Source organism: Bos grunniens, chromosome 19 (assembly GCF_055505025.1).
Source record: "Bos grunniens cultivar Pamir isolate PY7600 chromosome 19, Bosgru_T2T1.0, whole genome shotgun sequence".
Classification (NCBI taxonomy): Eukaryota; Metazoa; Chordata; class Mammalia; order Artiodactyla; family Bovidae; genus Bos; species Bos grunniens.
The window spans coordinates 38,354,455-38,371,374 of record NC_141183.1 but is presented as its reverse complement, the minus strand read 5'-3'; the positions used below and the strand labels follow the sequence as shown (position 1 = coordinate 38,371,374).

Below are 16,920 nucleotides of genomic sequence, written 5' to 3'. Positions count from 1 at the left end.
CAGCAGAGGAAAATCCAAGGTCGCTGCCCCCACACCTTGGCCGTGGCAGATCTGCTCTGTCCCTGCCACCGGGAGGATCCGGAGGGGAGCCCTGGATTGGGCGTTGCACCTGACCTCTGACCCCCTCCCTCCAGGTGCTGCTGGGATAATGGACCCAGACTCCTGCCTAGTCTGGGAGGTGTCCCCCGGCACCCTGGCCCTGCCAGGCTGTCCCGAAGCTTTCCTTGTGACCCACAGCAGGGCACCCACCGGCTCTGGTCTGGGACTGCTGAGTGGCAGTGGCTCCAAGAAGCTGTGCCCTCAACTAACCTGGAAGGCTGTGTCTGCTGGAGCCATGCCCTGGGACAGGCTGCCCTCAGGCCCCAGTCTGGAGCACAGGGGCCCTGGGGTCCCAGAGGAAGACAGCCCCCTATGGGTGCGTGGGGAGAGGCTGGCCTGTCCCCAGCTTATGTGATCCTGGGGCCGTCTTTGCCCTCCCCAGACCCTGGGGCCAGGAGGCTGGACTTTCCCATACAGCTTGCTGGGCAAGGTGCTGGCTGCAGCTTTGAAGACCCAACAGCCCCTGGACTACACGGAAAGGAGGGGGTCCAGGCCTCAGGGCGGCACTTCTGGCTCCCCAAGGGCCGGGTGGGTGAGGACCTCTGACCTTGAGGACACTGAACTCAACCTGGCAAGAGCTGGGCACCCAAGCTGCTGGCGCTTCCCAGCCTGGCTGGTCACTCTGGAGGACACTGGTCTGTACCTTGGGCTGGCTGTCAGGTCTCCCAGGTCGGGGACTGGGCTGACAGGAAGCTGGCATCACCGGGAGTGAAGGCCCTGGTGGCAGCGACATACCACCTGTGCCCCATGCTTGAGACCTTTGGGGGTTCCCTGTCCCTAGAGGGCTCCTTGGATCCACCGAAGCACCCCCACTGTCCATCCTCTGCCTGACCATCCCCACAGATGCCAGGAACTGACTCCTGCCCCGAGGCTGGACCCCTTCCAGGGGCAGCGCCCAGGGGAGTATTCCCAGAATCCGTGGGGCAGGAGCCAGGGCTCTGGCTGCCAGAGGAAGCGGCCATCCTCCAAGCTTCCTGTCGCTGGGAAGAGCCTGGTGGAGGCTAAGGTGCATCGGGAGAGGCCAGCAGTCAAGAGTCACCTCCCTGTGCACGTCAGCCGCTCAGTTCACACATTTCCATGTGGCTGAGACCCCCACCCCTGCAGCCACACACCAGGGTACAGCTGCCAACTTCACATCAGACCCCCCCCACGCCCCCACCACCGCTTGTCCCCTCTGCGCCACACACTCCCCACCACATCAAGGTGGTTCTGGTCTGGTGGGCCCTGTGGGGCTGGCAGGAGACCCCAAGAGCCAGCCAGCATAGTGCTCCCTGCTCAGTTTCTGGTTGGCGTGGCTTCAGGGGTGGGTAAGTTGGTGGAGCACCCCACTCCCCACCAAGCTCTGGGGTACCCTGGGAGGGGGGCTTAACCAGGGGGTGGGATTCCCCCGAAGACCAGCCTGGCCTCCACTCCCGCCCCAGCCTCAGCCCGGGGCCCCAGCAATGTTTTCTTGTTGTACAAGAACCAGGTCCAAGTGCTGCTTCCTCTTCCTTCCGGAAGCCAAACTGCTCCTTTATTTTTTAGAGCTGCTGATTGTGAATCTCAGAGTCTTAAGAGAGAAGCCAAATATATTCCTCTTGTAAATGAAGAAATAAAGCTATTTAAGTCATGCCCTGGTGGCTCCTGCAGCAAAGCAGCCTGAGGGGTGGGGATGAGGGGCAAGGGGTGTGGTCACACTTGTACCCGACCCACACAGACACCAGAGCCCTGAGCCTGGCCCACAGCATCTGGGAGCCAAGGTCCCAAGGGTGTTCTGGGCTTGAGAGCAGCAGCAGGGCCCAGCTTAGGGCTGGGGTCTCTCAGGCCATGCCTGCTGCAGCAGACCCACTACCCCCAGCATAAAAGGTGGAACCTTAGACAGTAGCTAGTTTATTAAAATCATGGTGAAAAAAAGTCTCTAGGGTGATGAAGTGGGTAAAGAATCTGCCTGCAAGGCAGGAGCTGCGGGTTTGATCCCTGGGTCGGGAAGATCCCCTGGAGAAGGGAATGACTGCAACCCACTCCAGTATTCTAGCCTGTAAAATCCCATGGATAGAAGCAGCCTGGCAGGCTACAGTCCATGGGATTGCAAGGAGTCAGGACTGAGCACAACAGGGTGGAGGGGGGCACTCAGAGCTTTTTCGCCTTCCTCAGCTGTACCTTCTTGGCCCCGCTCTGGAGGAGGCTGGGGCTCCTGATGGCCAAGGACAACCTGGCCTTTTTCCGAGGCAGCGCGGACTGTGGTGACTTGCCTGAAACGCCCTTCTGGGGTAGCTTCTTCTGACGTTTTTTGGCAGATGGCTCCTCGGGGGATTGATGAGGCAGGGGAGTGGCTTCGTTTACCTGGGCCAGCTTCTGGGTTTTCTTCTGTGGCTTTGGGGTCTTGGTTGGGGTGCTGGGGCTCACGGCAGGGGGCTCTGGGGTTGGACTCTTGGCAGCAGGTGTCCCATTCATCTGGAACAGTGCTGGGGACTTGGTCTTCTTCATCTTCTTCTTCTTCTTCTTCTTCTTGCCGGCGCTGGGGGGCTGGTCCCCACTGGCGGCTTCGGGCTTGGCCGCCGCCGCCTCCTGCGTGGTGGCCTCAGGCTTATGTTTCTTGCGCTTCTTGGTCTCTGGCAAGAAGCCCTTTTTCTTCCGCTTCATGCTAACCGGGCTCTGCTGTGTGGCCTGAGGGGCCTCCTTGGTATCCTTCTCTGACTTGGGGCGCCTGGGGGGAAGTGAGCAGAGTAAGGAAACTTGTGGCCCGGGCAGGGGTGACCTGCGCCTCTGTCGTCCTCAAGCTGCCTAAAGCTCCCACGATGGGTGAGAGGACATCAGAACGCACGCAACATGGGGGTCTTTCCAGCACCTGCCCTCCCTGAAACGTACTGGACTCCGAGGAACTTCATGGCCTGCCAGTAGAGGTCATGGAGGCGGCTGGACCCGGCCGAGTGCTCCCCCTGCTGTAGCCTCTGCTGCAGCCTTGGCTGCTGGCTCTGCAGCACGCCCAGGACGGCGGTCAGGTCCATGGTCAGCTTCTGCAGAGAGACGGGCAAGGCTGTGGCTGCAGTGGGGACCAGAGACGTGGCCTCTCCCCAGATCCCGGTCCCCATCCCTCCCACCCTCACCCACCACTTTGTGGCCCCTCAGCCAGCCCTTTAGCCTGTGCCTCCCTAGCCTCTCTCACCTTGGGGAGAAAAAAGGGTCCCAGGAGCCAAGTCTGTTCTCTCTTCCCATGGCCCAAAGCCCACCCACCTCAGGGGGCACCACCCAGTGACCTTCGGGTTGCCAAAGGCCCTTTTCCCATCTCTCCTTCCCTGTCACGTACTGAGTGGGGTGTTTTTGAAAGCCACTGGCTTCCAGAACGGTCCCTCTCCTGGCTTTTTGCTATCACTCTGGGTGTGGCTTTTCGGGATCTGCCTGCCTGCCGCTCAGCACCTGCCCCCGCGGCACCTTCCTGGAAGCTAGAGCACTGGGGCTTTGATCAGTGTCTACGCCAAGGACCCCCACACCTTTCCCTCTGGGCCAGACTAGGGGAACCAGAGATTTGCCCACTGCCGCCCCGTGGTCCTCACACATCTCACATGCCATACCCCAGCTCCATCTCTGCAAGTCTGGGAGCCTGGGTTCCCACCTAACAGCGTCTTCCCGTGGTCGCCAGCCCTCCCAGCCCCTTCTCAGCTTTCTCACTGGAGCACGGCACCAGCACACCAGCTCACCCTACCCTGGCCAAGCACAGGTTATAGCACTGCTGCTGCTGCTAAGTCGCTTCAGTCGCGTCCGACTCTGCGACCCCACAGACGGCAGCCCACCAGGCTCCCCCGTCCCTGGGATTCTCCAGGCAACAACACTGGACTGGGTTGCCATTTCCTTCTCCAATGCATGAAAGTGAAAATGAAGTTGCTCAGTCATGTCTGACCCTCAGCGACCCCATGGACTGCAGCCTTCCAGGCTCCTCCATCCATGGGATTTTCCAGGCAAGAGTATTGGAGTGGGGTGCCATTGCCTTTTCTGTATAGCACTAGCCCGCCTCAAATAAATAAAGCCCAGTTTTCTCATCCTGGCATCCAGACCCTTTCCCAAATGGCTTCCCACCTGCCCCCCAGCCTCTGCTCAGACTGTGTGCTCTGCCCGCCTGGCGACCTCCTGCTGTGCCCAGCGCTCACCTCATGATGGAAATTCCTGAACAGAGTGTTGAGCAGCTCCAAGGCCGCCAGATCCTTCTGGTGCCCTGACTTGGTCTCAGCCTCGCCCAGCGTCCGCAGGATCTGGGGGAGAAGGCGGCTGGGCTGAGCCACTCTGGAGAGCTGCCCGAAGCTCGTCTCCCATGTGAGAGACTAGGGTCCCCAGGGAAGAAACATCTCCTGGGGGAACCCCAAATCCACCCCGAGGCACAGGGTCCAGCAACCCTCACCCCTGGGTTCCCGAGGACCACAGCCGGCTGGTAGGGGAGGCGAGTGCAGGGCTGTTACCTCGGTGACCTTCCCCAGGGTCTGGCCCATCAGCTGCTTCCACTCTGGGTCCTTAAAGCACACGCGTAGCTCCCGTGTGGGCAGGGTCTTCTGGAGCAGCAGGCAGGCCTGGACCTGGGGTGGGGGCAATGTGGTCACCAGGAGCCTTGGCACGCTGGGCGACCCCCATGAGCTCCAGGAGCCTGAAGAGGGGGCGCGGGCGGGGCTGCCTGCTGCGCCCAGCACAGCCCGCCTGGGTCATCACTGAAGCTCTGGGCTCAGCTGTCACCATCGCCTGCTCCCACCTGCTCGTCTCAGGTAGTGGGGAGACCTGAGGCCGAGGGGGGGCAGCAGGGCTGTCAGCTGCACACAGTTCCTGGCCCTCTACTAACTCAGGACATCTTTCTCCAGCCCCCTCTTCCTACCCTGACCCCCAGGCATACCCGTCAGGCCAGGGCGTGACCTCTGAGGAGCCGGAGGACTCAGGCCATGTGGGAAGTGTCCCCCCATGTCCACTTACTCTGGGCCTACAGTGGTGCGGTTGAGGGGACTGGCCAGGTTGGAGGGGCAGGCTCACCCCACCCTGTCCCCCAGGGCAGCGTTCTGAGCCTCTCAAACAGCCAACAAAGACGAAAGTCAAGCGGGTATTCACACAAACCTGGGGCTGGGGTCCGGGAAGGCCTTACCTGATGGCGGGGCCGCGTGTGGCTCGTCACATGCTCGACCACGATGGGGAGCAGGCTCTTACAGAGCATCTGTGGAGGAAATGGTGGGCAGTGAGGACGGGGCCCAACAGCGGCCCGAGGGGCGGCCGCGCCCGATACTCACCGGGTGCCGGGAAAAGAGGCTGAGGAACATGGGGACCGTGAGGGGGCTGTTGCGCTTGGTCAGGAAGGAGCTCAGTGCTGACGAGTAAATCGGGGTCACAAGGCTCAAGTCCAGGCAGCTAGCAGCCTGCGCAAGGGAGAGAGCTAGTGTGATGCCGGAGTGGGGCCTGGCATGGGAGCCCAGCCTGGGCTGCCTACAGACGGTTGAAGGCTGGGTCCCAGGGAAGGAAACAGGTAGGCTGGCTGCCCCACCGCCTCCTGGGACGCGCTCCCATCTAGTGGCGCTGGGCTTTCAGGCCGAGCCTCCCCAGGCCAGGTCTGCTCACCTCCGGGCCCTGGGGCTGGGAGCTGGCGTCTTTGCTGGCTTTCTCCTTCTTCTGGGCCTTGCGGGCGGGCTTGTCCACGGTGCTGCCCCTCAGGACGCGGAGCAGGTAGAGGGAGGCGTTGAAGTGGTAGAGGGCGACGGAGGAGTCAGCCTGCTGGCCGGCCTGCTGCACCAGCCGCTCCAGCCGGGCGTACAGAGTCTCCACGCGGTCGCCTGCCGTGCGGCAGTAATGCCGGGAGCGGCACAGGTGATGCCTGCGGGGGGCAGGGGCAGAGCTGGTCACAACGTCCCCCAACCCCAGCAGACCCGAGCCCCACTTCACAGGTGGGAAACAGACCCCTAAAGACAGGGTCTGACTGAGGCTGCGGGGGGAGGCCCGGGGCCACACACAGATCTACCGAGGAGAAGCCAGAGGGAAACTGGCTCCCTGGGTGACACCCTAACACCCCAATGTGGTCCTCAGCCCCATGGGGACAGTGGCTTCCGGGCCCTTTGTAAAGCAAAACCAGGGTCTGTGTGCTCAGGACACTGTGTGTCTGAGCAAAGACCGAGCTGAGAAAGTATGACCTGGGCCGGTGAGGTGAGGGCACTGGGGGCACGCCCCCGTCTCAAGTTCTTGTCAGGCCTTTGTCTCCACACTGCCCTCCCCCACCCTTCCCCAGCAAGCAGGACTCTACCTGCTATCTATGTCTCCGTGGCTGGGCTCCCTGCTCCAGCTGCGCCCACCCTGCCTCACCCCACGTCTGCTCTTGCTGCAAAGGCCTCTGTGGCCCCTCAACACTGAGGTCGGCCAGGCCACAAGCTGCTTATGTTCTGTGTTAGACACGTCTTCCTGTTCTGCCTGTGGTCTCTGGGTGGATGAGCGAGCTCCACAGCCCCCAGCACTGCTGACACCTCTCCCAGGATGCCTTCCCCAGTCCCTCAAGACTGGGTTAGGTGTCCCGTCTCCCGTCCACTCGCTGCCACAGCCCCAGCCTGTCACAACTGGGCACCAAGTCTGCTTTCCCAACTACAGTGACCCTGAGGGCATCGATGGGACTGGGGGCCCTGTGCTAAGCACTGCAGGAACACATGGGTGAAGGCTCCTGAGTGATGTAGGCTCCTGAGTGATGCGGGCCCCTGGCTCCCACCCCTTCCCTCCGGGAGCCCCCCGGCCCGGCTGTCCGGGCCCACCCTGCCGCCCTCACGTGAAGATGCGGGCCGTCTTGTGCAGCAGGTCCTGCTCCTGCTTGGCGCTGCTGTTGCTGCGCATGCTCCGCCGGATGACGAGCAGCAGCGGCTCGAGCAGCTCCAGAACCAGGGGGTTCTCAGGCTGCTTGGTCACCAGCACCTCGATCAGGTCTAGGACCTGTAGTGAGAAGGTGAGCTCAGCCAGGCGTGGGGGCGAGGGCAGGGGGAGGGGTGTGGTGAGGGGGAGCGCAGGGCCTGGGCTCACCCGGATCTGGAAGTCCCGCCTCAGCGCCTTCTCCTTCTGCAGCTTGTTCTTCTCGTCCTTCCGGGCCTGGATGCGCAGCTTCTGCTCAGCAAAGAGGCTGGCCAGGCTCTTGTCCAGGGCCATCATGGCCTCGTCCCCCAGCTCCTCATCGTCATTGTCATCCTCACTGTCCGCTCCGCCCTGGGGGGTGCAGGGCGGGCGGACAGAGGCCTGGTGAGCAGCCCCTCCTCGTGCAGGAGAAGGAGCAGAGGGACGGGGGCCCGGGACCAGCCCCCACTCACCAGCGCCTTCCCGGCCTGCAGCACCGCCATCAGCTGCTCCCGGAAGCCCTGGTCCACGTCCCCATCTCGGTCCTCCTCGTCGCTGTCGTCGTCATCGCTCTCCTCCTCGCTCTCCGAGCCTTTGCTGCCCTTGCTGTCCTCGCCATCTGAGCTCTTGTCCTGTGGGGGGGCCGTGTGTCACACCTCCGCGTGGCCCACTGGGCGTCCGCCCGCCCCCTGCCCTTTGCTGACAAGTACCTCCGCACCCCCCAGCAGCTGCTCCTCGGAGTCGTCCGTCACCACCACGTTGTCGTCCTCATCCTGGCTCTCCTCCGGGTTCAGCACCTGCGGGGAGTCCCAGGTGCCCGTCGCGTCTGTGGTCCCTGCCCCTTCACCACCCCCTCAGGCCCTGGGACCTTCTCAACTGCCTTCCCACCCCGTCCCGTCCAGTCTTGGCCAAAGGTCCCCATTTCAGGGAGGAAGATGGAGCCTGGGAGAGAAAGCCATTCCCTGCAGTGTCCTTGACAGTCCTGACCCTGAGTCAGGGGTGCATAGCAGAAGACTCTGAAGGAGGCCCTCACCCCCCAACCATGCAGGTCACAGCAAGGACGCAGCAGCCCTGGGCTCGGAGAGCCCCATCCTGGGACCCACGTCCCCAGAGGCCCCCACTTACATCCAGAATGAGCTGCAGGGCATGTAGGGTCAGATGGGTGCAGACGTGGCCAAACACACTGCGGGCCACCTGGCGCATCAAGTGGCTGGGCTGGGCCAAGAGGGATAGCAGGATCTCCACCAGCACCTCCACCCACGGCGGCTCCTGGGGGTCTGCAAGCACGGCAGGGGTGAGCCCGGGCAGGGTGCCAGTGACCCATGCTCATCACCCCCCACACCCCCCACCAGGGACGACGACCCACTGGTGGCCTTGGAGTAGGTCTGAGCGCCCCATGCTGGGTCCTACTGTCTGCCCATCATCCGTCCCCGCGCCAGGGACGACGACCCACTGGTGGCCTTGGAGCGGGTCTGAGCGCCCCATGCTGGGTCCTACTGTCTGCCCATCATCCGTCCCCGCGCCAGGGACGACGACCCACTGGTGGCCTTGGAGCGGGTCTGAGCGCCCCATGCTGGGTCCTACTGTCTGCCCATCACCCGCCCCCGCCCCAGGGACGACGACCCACTGGTGGCCTTGGAGCGGGTCCGGCGGGTCTTCTCCCCCAGGCTCTTCTTGATGCAGGTCTGGATGTCGCCCAGGAGGTCACAGCTTTCTGCGGGGGACTACGTGGGACAGGACAGAAATCAGGGGCCAGGCCCCATGCCCAGCCTTTGCTCAGCTGGGAGAGGGAGTGACCAAGAGGGAGGAGCTGGTATCAAGGCCCCAAAGACTCCAGACTGTCCTGGCCAGTCCCCCTCACAATCTAGAGCAGAGGGCTACAGCCAGACCCCAGGGGCAGCCCAAGAGCTGATGACCTAACATCCAGACACACAGTCTGTGAGCCTCACGGAAGATGAAGCCCAACCTCCCCACCGGTGCCCAGGCTGGATCAGGATCACAGGGCACCAGCAGGTCCCAGACTCCTGATCTGCAGTTCTAGATTCTTCCACCACACCTGGCTCGACATCGTTACAAAAAGAACTAGAAATGACCAATTACAACAAATTTAATTTAAACTAACTTAAGTCTATCTTGGGCTTCCCTTGTGGCTCAGCTGGTAAAGAATCTGCCTGCAATGCGGGAGACCTGGGTTTGATCTCTGGGTTGGAAAGATCCCTGGGAGAAGGAAAAGGCTACCCACTCTGGTATTCTGGCCTGGAGAATTCCATGGACTGTATAGTCCATGGGGTCACAAAAAGTCGAATACAACTGAGCAACTTTCACAGTCCTTTCAAGTCTATTTTGCTGAAGCATAAGACCAGACTCCAGCTACCAGCCAGTGAGTTGAAAATAACTGACTGCTAGTACCAAAAAGGCAGACTTTCCCTCCTTAATGTTGCAGGGCAGCTTCAATATTTGGGGTGGGGGTGGTGGAAGGAAGGCCAGAACAGGGGCTCAAAAGCCTCGGGCATCTTTGCCTCTAGCATCCTGGCTGTGGCCGGGTAGCTTTCATCCATGTCAAGCTCAGAGGTCCAGGGTCTGGGCAGCCCCTACTGGATGTCCAGTGCCAAGGACTGGAAGGGGCATGGTGACCAACTGTTCCCCACACTGCTTGTCCTCGAGCTGGGCTGAGTGCCCAAGGCGTGGAAGCAAAAACCTCAGCCGAGAGGCCAGAAGGGAGTCCTATCTCCTGAGACTACTGAAGACCTGAAGCAACCCACAAGAGCCTTGTACAACTTGAGAGGAAAACCTCCAGAGACCTGGGTTCACAGCCAGAGGAAACCACAAGGGTCAAAACAGCTGTCGGCACTAAGTTCCACACATGGTCAAAATTCCTTTGTGGAAAGAACAGAAAAGGAGATGGAGTGGGTTTTAGAGAACTGGTTATGAGAAGAGGTACCCATGACATGAGAAATATAGTTGATAGAACATAGAAGCCCATGGGAGGGCGGCGCCAGAAAAACACACACTACCCTCAACTCACCACTGTAGATTCCAAACGTGCAAAAGCTAAACGGAAAAATCGTGGCTCCACTTCGAACTGACCACAGACAGACAGAAGAAGCATCCCCATTGGTTGATGGGTCTGCCCAGAACCAGGCCCTGTCCTCCTCGACATCCACCACCCCTGGCCAGTGAGGTAGTTTGGGGAGGTCCTATGAGATAGTAGAGTCAGAGCCCCATGTTTGAATCCCAGCCAAAAGCTGTGTGGCCTCGGGTAAGTTACTTGACCTCTGTGAGTCTATTATCCCACCTGTCAGAAACGTGTCTGCCTCCAATCTGTGGGTAATAACAACAAGGGACACTGCTCAGAAAGCTCAGGATACAGAGTGTGTATTAGCTGCTCAGTTGTGTCTGATTTTGCAATCCCATGGTTGCAAACTCCTCTGCCAAACTCCTCTGTCCATGGAATTCTCCAGGCAAGAATACTGGAGTGGGTAGGCATTTCCTTCTCCAGGGGATCTTCCCGGCCCAGGGATTGAACCTGGGTCTTTCACACTGAAGGCAGACTCTTTATTGTCTGAGCCACGAGGGAAGCCCAGGATAGAGCTGGTGTCCAGTAAGTGAATGGAGTGGTTTTTCCCTTGGGCTGTACTTCCAACCAGGAGCAGTCAGCCTAGGAAACCTGTCACCTTCAGCTCCACAGAGCAGTTCTTGGCCCCCGCAGACCCTAGGTCTGTAAGCCCCCTCCACTTCAGGCCGCCTTACCTTGAAGAGGTGGATGCCCACCAGGAGTAGCAGGTGCTGGAAGGCAGTGGCCTTGGCCTCTGAAGAGAGGGTGTCCAGTTCCTTCAGCGTCTTCAGCATCCTGGGCGAGATGAGCATGCTCTCAGGCCACCGCAGCCAGCGTCAGACCCCAGGGGATCCCACCCATGTGTCCAGTGTCAGACCCCAGGAGGTTCTACCCATGGGTGGCAACCACGCCCTCTCACCGGTCCCAGGCTTGGCGCTGCTGCGTGGTGAAGGCTGTCAGTGGAGCCACGTTACGGCTGTGATTCAGCAGCACGTCTGCGAACTGCACCAAGTGGTAGGTCCAGGGCCGCCCGTCTGCCGTCTGCTCCGGCGCCAGCCTGAACTGCGTGCTGAGGGTCTGCAGCAGACTGGTGGTGGTGGGGTAGGCGGGGGCGGTCAGGGTCATGGGCTGGGCTGGTACACATGGCCACCCTACTCCATCCCCACACTTTGAGCCCCTGGAACTCACTGGGCCTCAGATGAAGAGCTGGAGAGAGTGGCGCCCATCCTGCCTGAGGCCACCTCCCCGCCCACTCGCCCACCCTCAAGCCTCTCCCTGGCTGCCCGGTGCCCACCTGAAGAAAGCACTGCACACCACCTCCCGCGTCCGGCCATCCAAGGGGAGGGTGAAGTGCTGCTCGGACTCGGGGATCTGCGACGTGGGCTTCTTTGTCTCGAAGAACGAGTGGAAGAAACAAAACCTGGGGAGGGTGGGAGGATACCCGTGTGCCCTCGGTCAGTGCCACCATCCTGACCAGCCACTCTCGGGTGGCCTCACCGAGGGCCTGGGGCCAGGAGGCAATGACGACAGAGGGACGTTCCTCAGGCCTGGAGCCCCAGCAGAACAGAGCCCAGCCCGAACCGGGAGAGGACCAGCATCCCTCCCTTGGAACCAAAGATGCGAAGATGCGTGGCCTCGGCCAGGTCACCGCCACTCCTGCCCGTCTCAGGGCCGCCGTGAGGGTGAGTAGCAGCAGCAGTGTCGTCATTAAGGACCCCCAGACATCGATACACAAAGGCAGCGGGGGGATCGTTGAGCCAGCCTGAACCTTGGAGCTCCGCCCCCCCTGCCATACCCAGACTCCCTGGGGAATTTCCCCCAATCTCCTCCTGCCCAAGGGGCAAGGATGACTTGACCCTCAGGCTTTTGGCTCCAGGAGGGAACCACAGCAGGTCAGACATGAGGCCGCTGCACCGTGGAAGTCGGGGTTCAGGCACATCTCGGGACCGTACCTGGCCACCTCCTCGATCAGCGCCTCCTCCTTCTCTACGTGCAGATTGTCCACGATGCTGACCAGGCGAAGGATGATCCACTTCCGCAGCCGGAACACAGCTCGCTCGGGCCTGTGGGCAGGAGACAAGTCCCAGAAACCACTTAGAGGTGGTGAAATGGGTGTCTCCTACCCTTGAGACGGGAAAATCAACCAAGGCTCCCCAACGCCCTGATCCCCAGCACAGGGCCACGTGTGAGGAAACTGAGGCCTTTAAGAGCAAAGGTGTGGCTTCTCTCTGGCCCGAGGAACCAAGGTATTTGGGAGGCAGGGTCCAGGCCTTTGGGCCCCACAGACCCACTCACCCATGGAACGAAGTGTCTTGGGTTTTCTTCTGGTTGTTGGTGCTGAAGTCCACCAAGGAGTCCAGGTCAGGCTGGAGGAACATGTCCCGCAGCCAGGCCACGTAGCCCTTGAGGGCGGTGGGACTCAGGAACTGCACGATCCGCCAGAAGGTGGGCACCACAGGGAGGCCCTGGTTGGTAATGGACGTGAAGGCCACTACCAGAGCCAGCTGCCGCTCGGGGTCGCCCCGGCAGCCTTCCAGGAAGGCCCCCACGTACTCGTTCATCTCCGGGGCAAACTTGAACTGCTTTGGGAGCTGCGAGAGTCGGGCACAGCGCTGGGGTCACCAGCCAGGAGGGGTCCAACACACTCCCAGCCTTTTCCACAACAGGTTCCCTGGGGCCTAGGAAGTCCCCTCCCTTGTACCCAGCTGGGTCGCCCAGGAGCCCCCACGTTTAGTCTTTGGGACAATCTTTGTCCTAGCACCTCTAATTGTTTTGCAGATGAAGAAAAATGAAGCATAAGAAAGCTTGGAAGCAACTTCTGAGGGTCACAGGACTAAAACTGGCGGAGCTGGGACTCGGCCCCAGTCCATCTGGTCCCCCAGCCCGTGGAGCTCTTAACCCCTGCGCTGTACTCTGAGCCTGTCCTTCACTCGGAAGAGGGGAATGGCAGCTCTCCAAAGCTGGCGGTAAAGACAGAATGAGCTAGAAGCAAACCCAGCAGCACTTCCTGCACACCAGGCACTACTTTAAGCACCTGTGGATATTAGCCTGATTATCCTCACAACAACTCTAAGGAAGGTCCTGCTCCTTGGCTCATGGACAAGCAGGAGCAGGCACAGAGAAAGGAAGCGACCTATGGAAGGTCACACAGCTAGCGGCGGTGGAGTCAGGACAGGAACCCAGCAGTCTGGTCCCAGGTTCCCTGATCTTAACCGCTACTCGATTCCCGTCGAGCACTTAGCTTAGTGTGCGGCATGTGGGCGTACTCAAAGCAGCACTGGTGGGTAGTATTCCTGTAACACCAGCTTGGGGTGGAGGGGGTTCTGGACAGATTGCTGGCTGTACAAGCCTGGGCTGAGCGGCCTGGGGGCAGAAGGGCTGACCCTGCCACTCTCGGTTCATAGGGGAAGATGAAGGGGTGGGGGACACCCAGGTCCCCAGCCCCTCCTCCCAGGGGCAGCTGTGTTTGCCCATCCCAGGCAGGACCACTGACACCAAGAACCACCCTCTTTTCTGGAAGCTGGCTGATCCCTTCCCACCTCTTGGCAGGAAGCAGCCCAGTCACCTGGCCCTTTCCGGCAGGGTTGGGCCGCAGGGGCAGCGCTCACCTTGGCGGTGACCATGTGCTCCCCATAATGTCGGATCAGGTCCCCTTGCATCACCAGCTGCAGCTGCTCCCTGGACAGCAGGGGCAGGGCTGCACCCAGCAGGCGGAAGCACAGGTAGCTGGGGGCACACGACAAGGCCTGGTCAGAGCCCTCGGCCCCCTAACCCAGCCCTGCTCATCAAACAGGGGAGGGGGGATGGGAAGCAGGGAGAGGTCAAGTGCCCACGCACCTGGCCGGCCAGAACTGCTTCTTCAGGAGCCCCTGCTCCACAACCTCCTTCCAGAACCATGGGAACTTGTCCTCCTGGAGCGCCAGGCGGAGCAGGTCCAGAGCCACGGTGGGCAGCTTGCGTTCCTTCTTCACAGAGTTGGCCACCGTCTTCAGCACAGTCACCAGCCTGCAGAGGTGGGGGGTGGAGGTGAAGAAGACTCAGGGGGCATTCCCCAGCAAACAAGGGCCAGGCATCTAGGGCCACATGGACCCCCAACCCTGGGTCATGGTGCAAACCTGTGGATGGAGAGCCCACCTACCCACCGCCCTCACACCTGGGGATGTTCTCGTCCGAGAACAGGTTGACCGGTCCCATCAGTTTCTCCAGCTTCTCGGGCACCTTCTGCTGGGCCAAGAGGAAGAGCTCCAGGTGCTCAGGGGAGCCGAGCACTGAATTCAAGTCAGGCTTGAGGACCTTGGGCAGGATCTCCTGCAGCGCGGCCTCCGGGACCTGGCATGGAGAGACAGGTTGGGGGTGTGGAGGGCGCCCTCACGGCATCCTTTGTCTGTCCTGCTGTGAGGTGAGCTCTTTGGGCCCTGTTCTACCTCCCAGGCTCCCCCAAGGCCCCTGGCACAGCAACAGCCTGAGAAGGGATAGTCACAATCCACCTTGTCAGGCAACAGAATCACCAGAGGGGATTTCTTAAAAAGCTCAAATTCCCAAGTCCTTGGAAACTGGGTTTAAATAAGCACCCCACTGATGCTAACTAGCCCAGGACCACCCTTTTAATTATTCCTCTTTTGGGTTTTACAGGGCTAGCCTTTTTTTTTTTTTTTAAACAAGGAGTCCCCAGTGAAGAGCTGGGATTTCAATTCAGGTCCTTCCAGCTCTGTGGCCAGGGCTATGCAGAAAGCCTTGGCCTGGGATGTGCCAGTCCCTGGCTTTTTCACCACAGCAAGGATTCTAGGTACTAGCCCACCTCCACTTCCCAAGTAGGGCAGTGGGGACCCCTGAGGGGCCAGCTCTGCCCAAAACAACAATGGCCAACATGTTTAACCCACTGGGCACACGTCAGGCACTGTTCTACAAATGCATGGTCCAGTACGGAAGCCACTGGTCACATGTGGACACTGAGCATGTAAAATGTGCTATTCTGCACAGAGATATGCCAGTGAGTATGAAATATACTGGATTTTGGAGACTTACCACAATAAAGAATGTAAAAAATCTCCATAGATTTTTTGATACTGACTGCACATGAAAATACTTTAGATGTTAGGCTAAACCATGTTATTAAACCACATCCCTTTTCCTTCTTACTTTTTAAGGAAAGTTACTACAAAACATCATGTTCCATACTTATGCTTCCGTGGGATGGTACTGCACTTCCATGCATTAACCTGTGTCTTCTTCATGCTCTTCTATGACGGGTGGTGTTAGTTACCCAAGGCTCCACAGCTGCTGAGCCCATACCTGAGAAAGGATGTCCACCAGGGCCTTCTGGGGCTGTTCCTGAAGGTGATTGTAATGCTGGCCAAGGGCCTGCAGCAGCTTCACTGACTTCATCAGTGCTTCTGAGTCCTGGTGGTCCCAGAGGCAGAGACGGTATGAGCGGAGCGTGCCACTCTCCCCCACCACTCCAAGGCAGTCCACATACCCCCAGAACCCTCAAAGCTCTTACCTTCACTAGCCTGCCTGACTGAAAGAGGGCTAGCACCCCAAACAGGTTTCCAAAGAGGGCAGGTCTCATCAGCCCCTAGAAAAGGATTCCAGGCACCCGTGAGAAGGACCCAAGCATTTCCCACCCTGGGGGACTGCTGATATCCCCGGGGCTGCTAACTCTCACCTTCTTAACCTTCTGCAGGTCATGTTTCTCCTGTATTTGCTGCAGGATGCTGCCCAAGGGGATGTCTTCGAAAGACTGTAATAGCTGCCAGGAGGAAGAGAGAGGCTCAGGGGGAGTGGCCCTGCCACATCCCGACAGACGTCAATCTCTTTCTATTTCTTCCTTCAACTTTTGCCCTTGGGAGCAGGCCTTGGGCCCCTGCTCCCGCCCCAAAGATGCCTCTGAAGCTGCCTACCCGCCTCTGAGCAGTGCTGATGATGGAACACAGTTGTGAATGGAGCGGACCCCTGTCTCCCTGTCCCATGTGTAGCTGGGGTGCTTTGGCCACTAGACTGTGATTCCCAAACACGCTGTCCCCACAGCCAGCTCTGAGCTCCCGCTAGACTGGTCTTCAAGGACTGGGTCTCTAGAGGCCTTCCATTTGTCCAAGCTCCTTAGATATGGCTTATAATTAGCTGTGTGCCCCTTGGGAGAAGAGGGTCCTGAACCCTGAAGAGATAAGAGAATTCACCCCAGAGCTTAGCACCGCCAGTACATGTACCTCGGAGGCTGGTCAACCCAGGTACCCAAAAGCAGCCTCAACCTCCCTCTCTCTGCCTGCCTGGGCTTCTCTGCACAAAGGCCTTGCTTACACAATTTTCTCCGCATCCACGTGGGCACACCTCCCATCGGCTCGCCTGAGATGCTACCCCTACTTGTCAGTCCTCACTTCCCTTGCAGCGGGGACATCTGCTCTGCTCACTCACTCCCCCACCGTTCTGACCAGCACAGGTGGACACCTTCCAGGGGCCACCACCTCACCTGTGCCAGGGCCAAACTGTAGCAGGGCCGGGCTGCTTCTCGTCCACCCCCGAGCCCAGTGATTAGGCGCTTCAGGGCGTACTTCATCTCGGAAGATCCCTAAGGAACCAAATACATCCCCAGGTGGACCAGTGAGAAGGGTGGTCTGGCACCCGCCCATGCCCACTCCTCGGCGCGCGCTCACTTGGGGCGTCCAGGTTCGCGACCACGTGACCCCAAGCCCGCCGCTACTTGCCGGGATCTCTGCTGCTCCTGCCCCAGGTCCCGCCACCATACCTTCGGCTTTGCACGCAGATACTCCAGCAGCTTCTCTGTGGCCTCAAGCCGCGTCTCCTGCTGAGGCTTCGCAATGTCCCAGAAGAAGTCCAAAAACTCGCGGCTGTGCTTGAGCAGGCCATGGCGGTCGGCAGGCCGGACGCCGCTCTTCTGGGCCTCTCCCGGAGCCTGAGGCTCGGTGACTTCCATACTCCCCGGCTCCGCCATGCTCGTCGAACAC

The 16,920-nt window shown here is 60.1% G+C and overlaps 2 protein-coding genes across 9 annotated transcripts in view; one reads left to right on the top strand and one right to left on the bottom strand.

Moving 5' to 3' along the window:
• Positions 1-1,708, top strand: part of SPNS2 (SPNS lysolipid transporter 2, sphingosine-1-phosphate) — a 37,614-nt gene extending 35,906 nt beyond the window's left edge. For 5 of the 7 annotated variants that reach the window (XR_015148042.1, XR_015148044.1, XR_015148043.1 and 2 more), the window contains one exon: positions 135-1,708. Coding sequence is in view for 2 of the 7 variants with exons in the window: in XM_086359546.1 (XP_086215672.1) it covers positions 135-645 (511 nt within the window). In the remaining 5 variants the exon portion in view is untranslated. The remainder of the gene's footprint in view (positions 1-134) is intronic. The other 2 variants (XM_086359546.1, XM_086359547.1) reach the window with 1 other exon arrangement.
• MYBBP1A (MYB binding protein 1a) lies at positions 1,578-16,920 on the bottom strand. 2 transcript variants are annotated; one of them, XM_086359543.1, is made up of 26 exons: positions 16,701-16,920; positions 16,425-16,523; positions 15,624-15,707; positions 15,459-15,533; positions 15,251-15,358; positions 14,112-14,287; positions 13,796-13,963; positions 13,567-13,684; positions 12,254-12,549; positions 11,911-12,021; positions 11,253-11,378; positions 10,878-11,045; positions 10,654-10,753; positions 8,531-8,627; positions 8,029-8,180; positions 7,614-7,700; positions 7,377-7,535; positions 7,096-7,275; positions 6,848-7,008; positions 5,662-5,914; positions 5,337-5,462; positions 5,195-5,263; positions 4,530-4,643; positions 4,224-4,325; positions 2,947-3,095; positions 1,578-2,785 (listed from the first exon to the last, which is right to left on the bottom strand). In XM_086359543.1, exons 1-26 carry the CDS (start codon positions 16,905-16,907, stop codon positions 2,209-2,211), a joined length of 4,062 nt encoding a protein of 1,353 aa, XP_086215669.1. In that variant the 5' UTR covers positions 16,908-16,920; the 3' UTR covers positions 1,578-2,208. The 2 variants fall into 2 exon arrangements, with proteins under 2 accessions (XP_086215669.1, XP_086215670.1); XM_086359544.1 differs by lacking the exons at positions 8,531-8,627; positions 10,654-10,753; positions 10,878-11,045; ... (9 more) ...; positions 16,425-16,523; positions 16,701-16,920 and adding an exon at positions 8,270-8,354.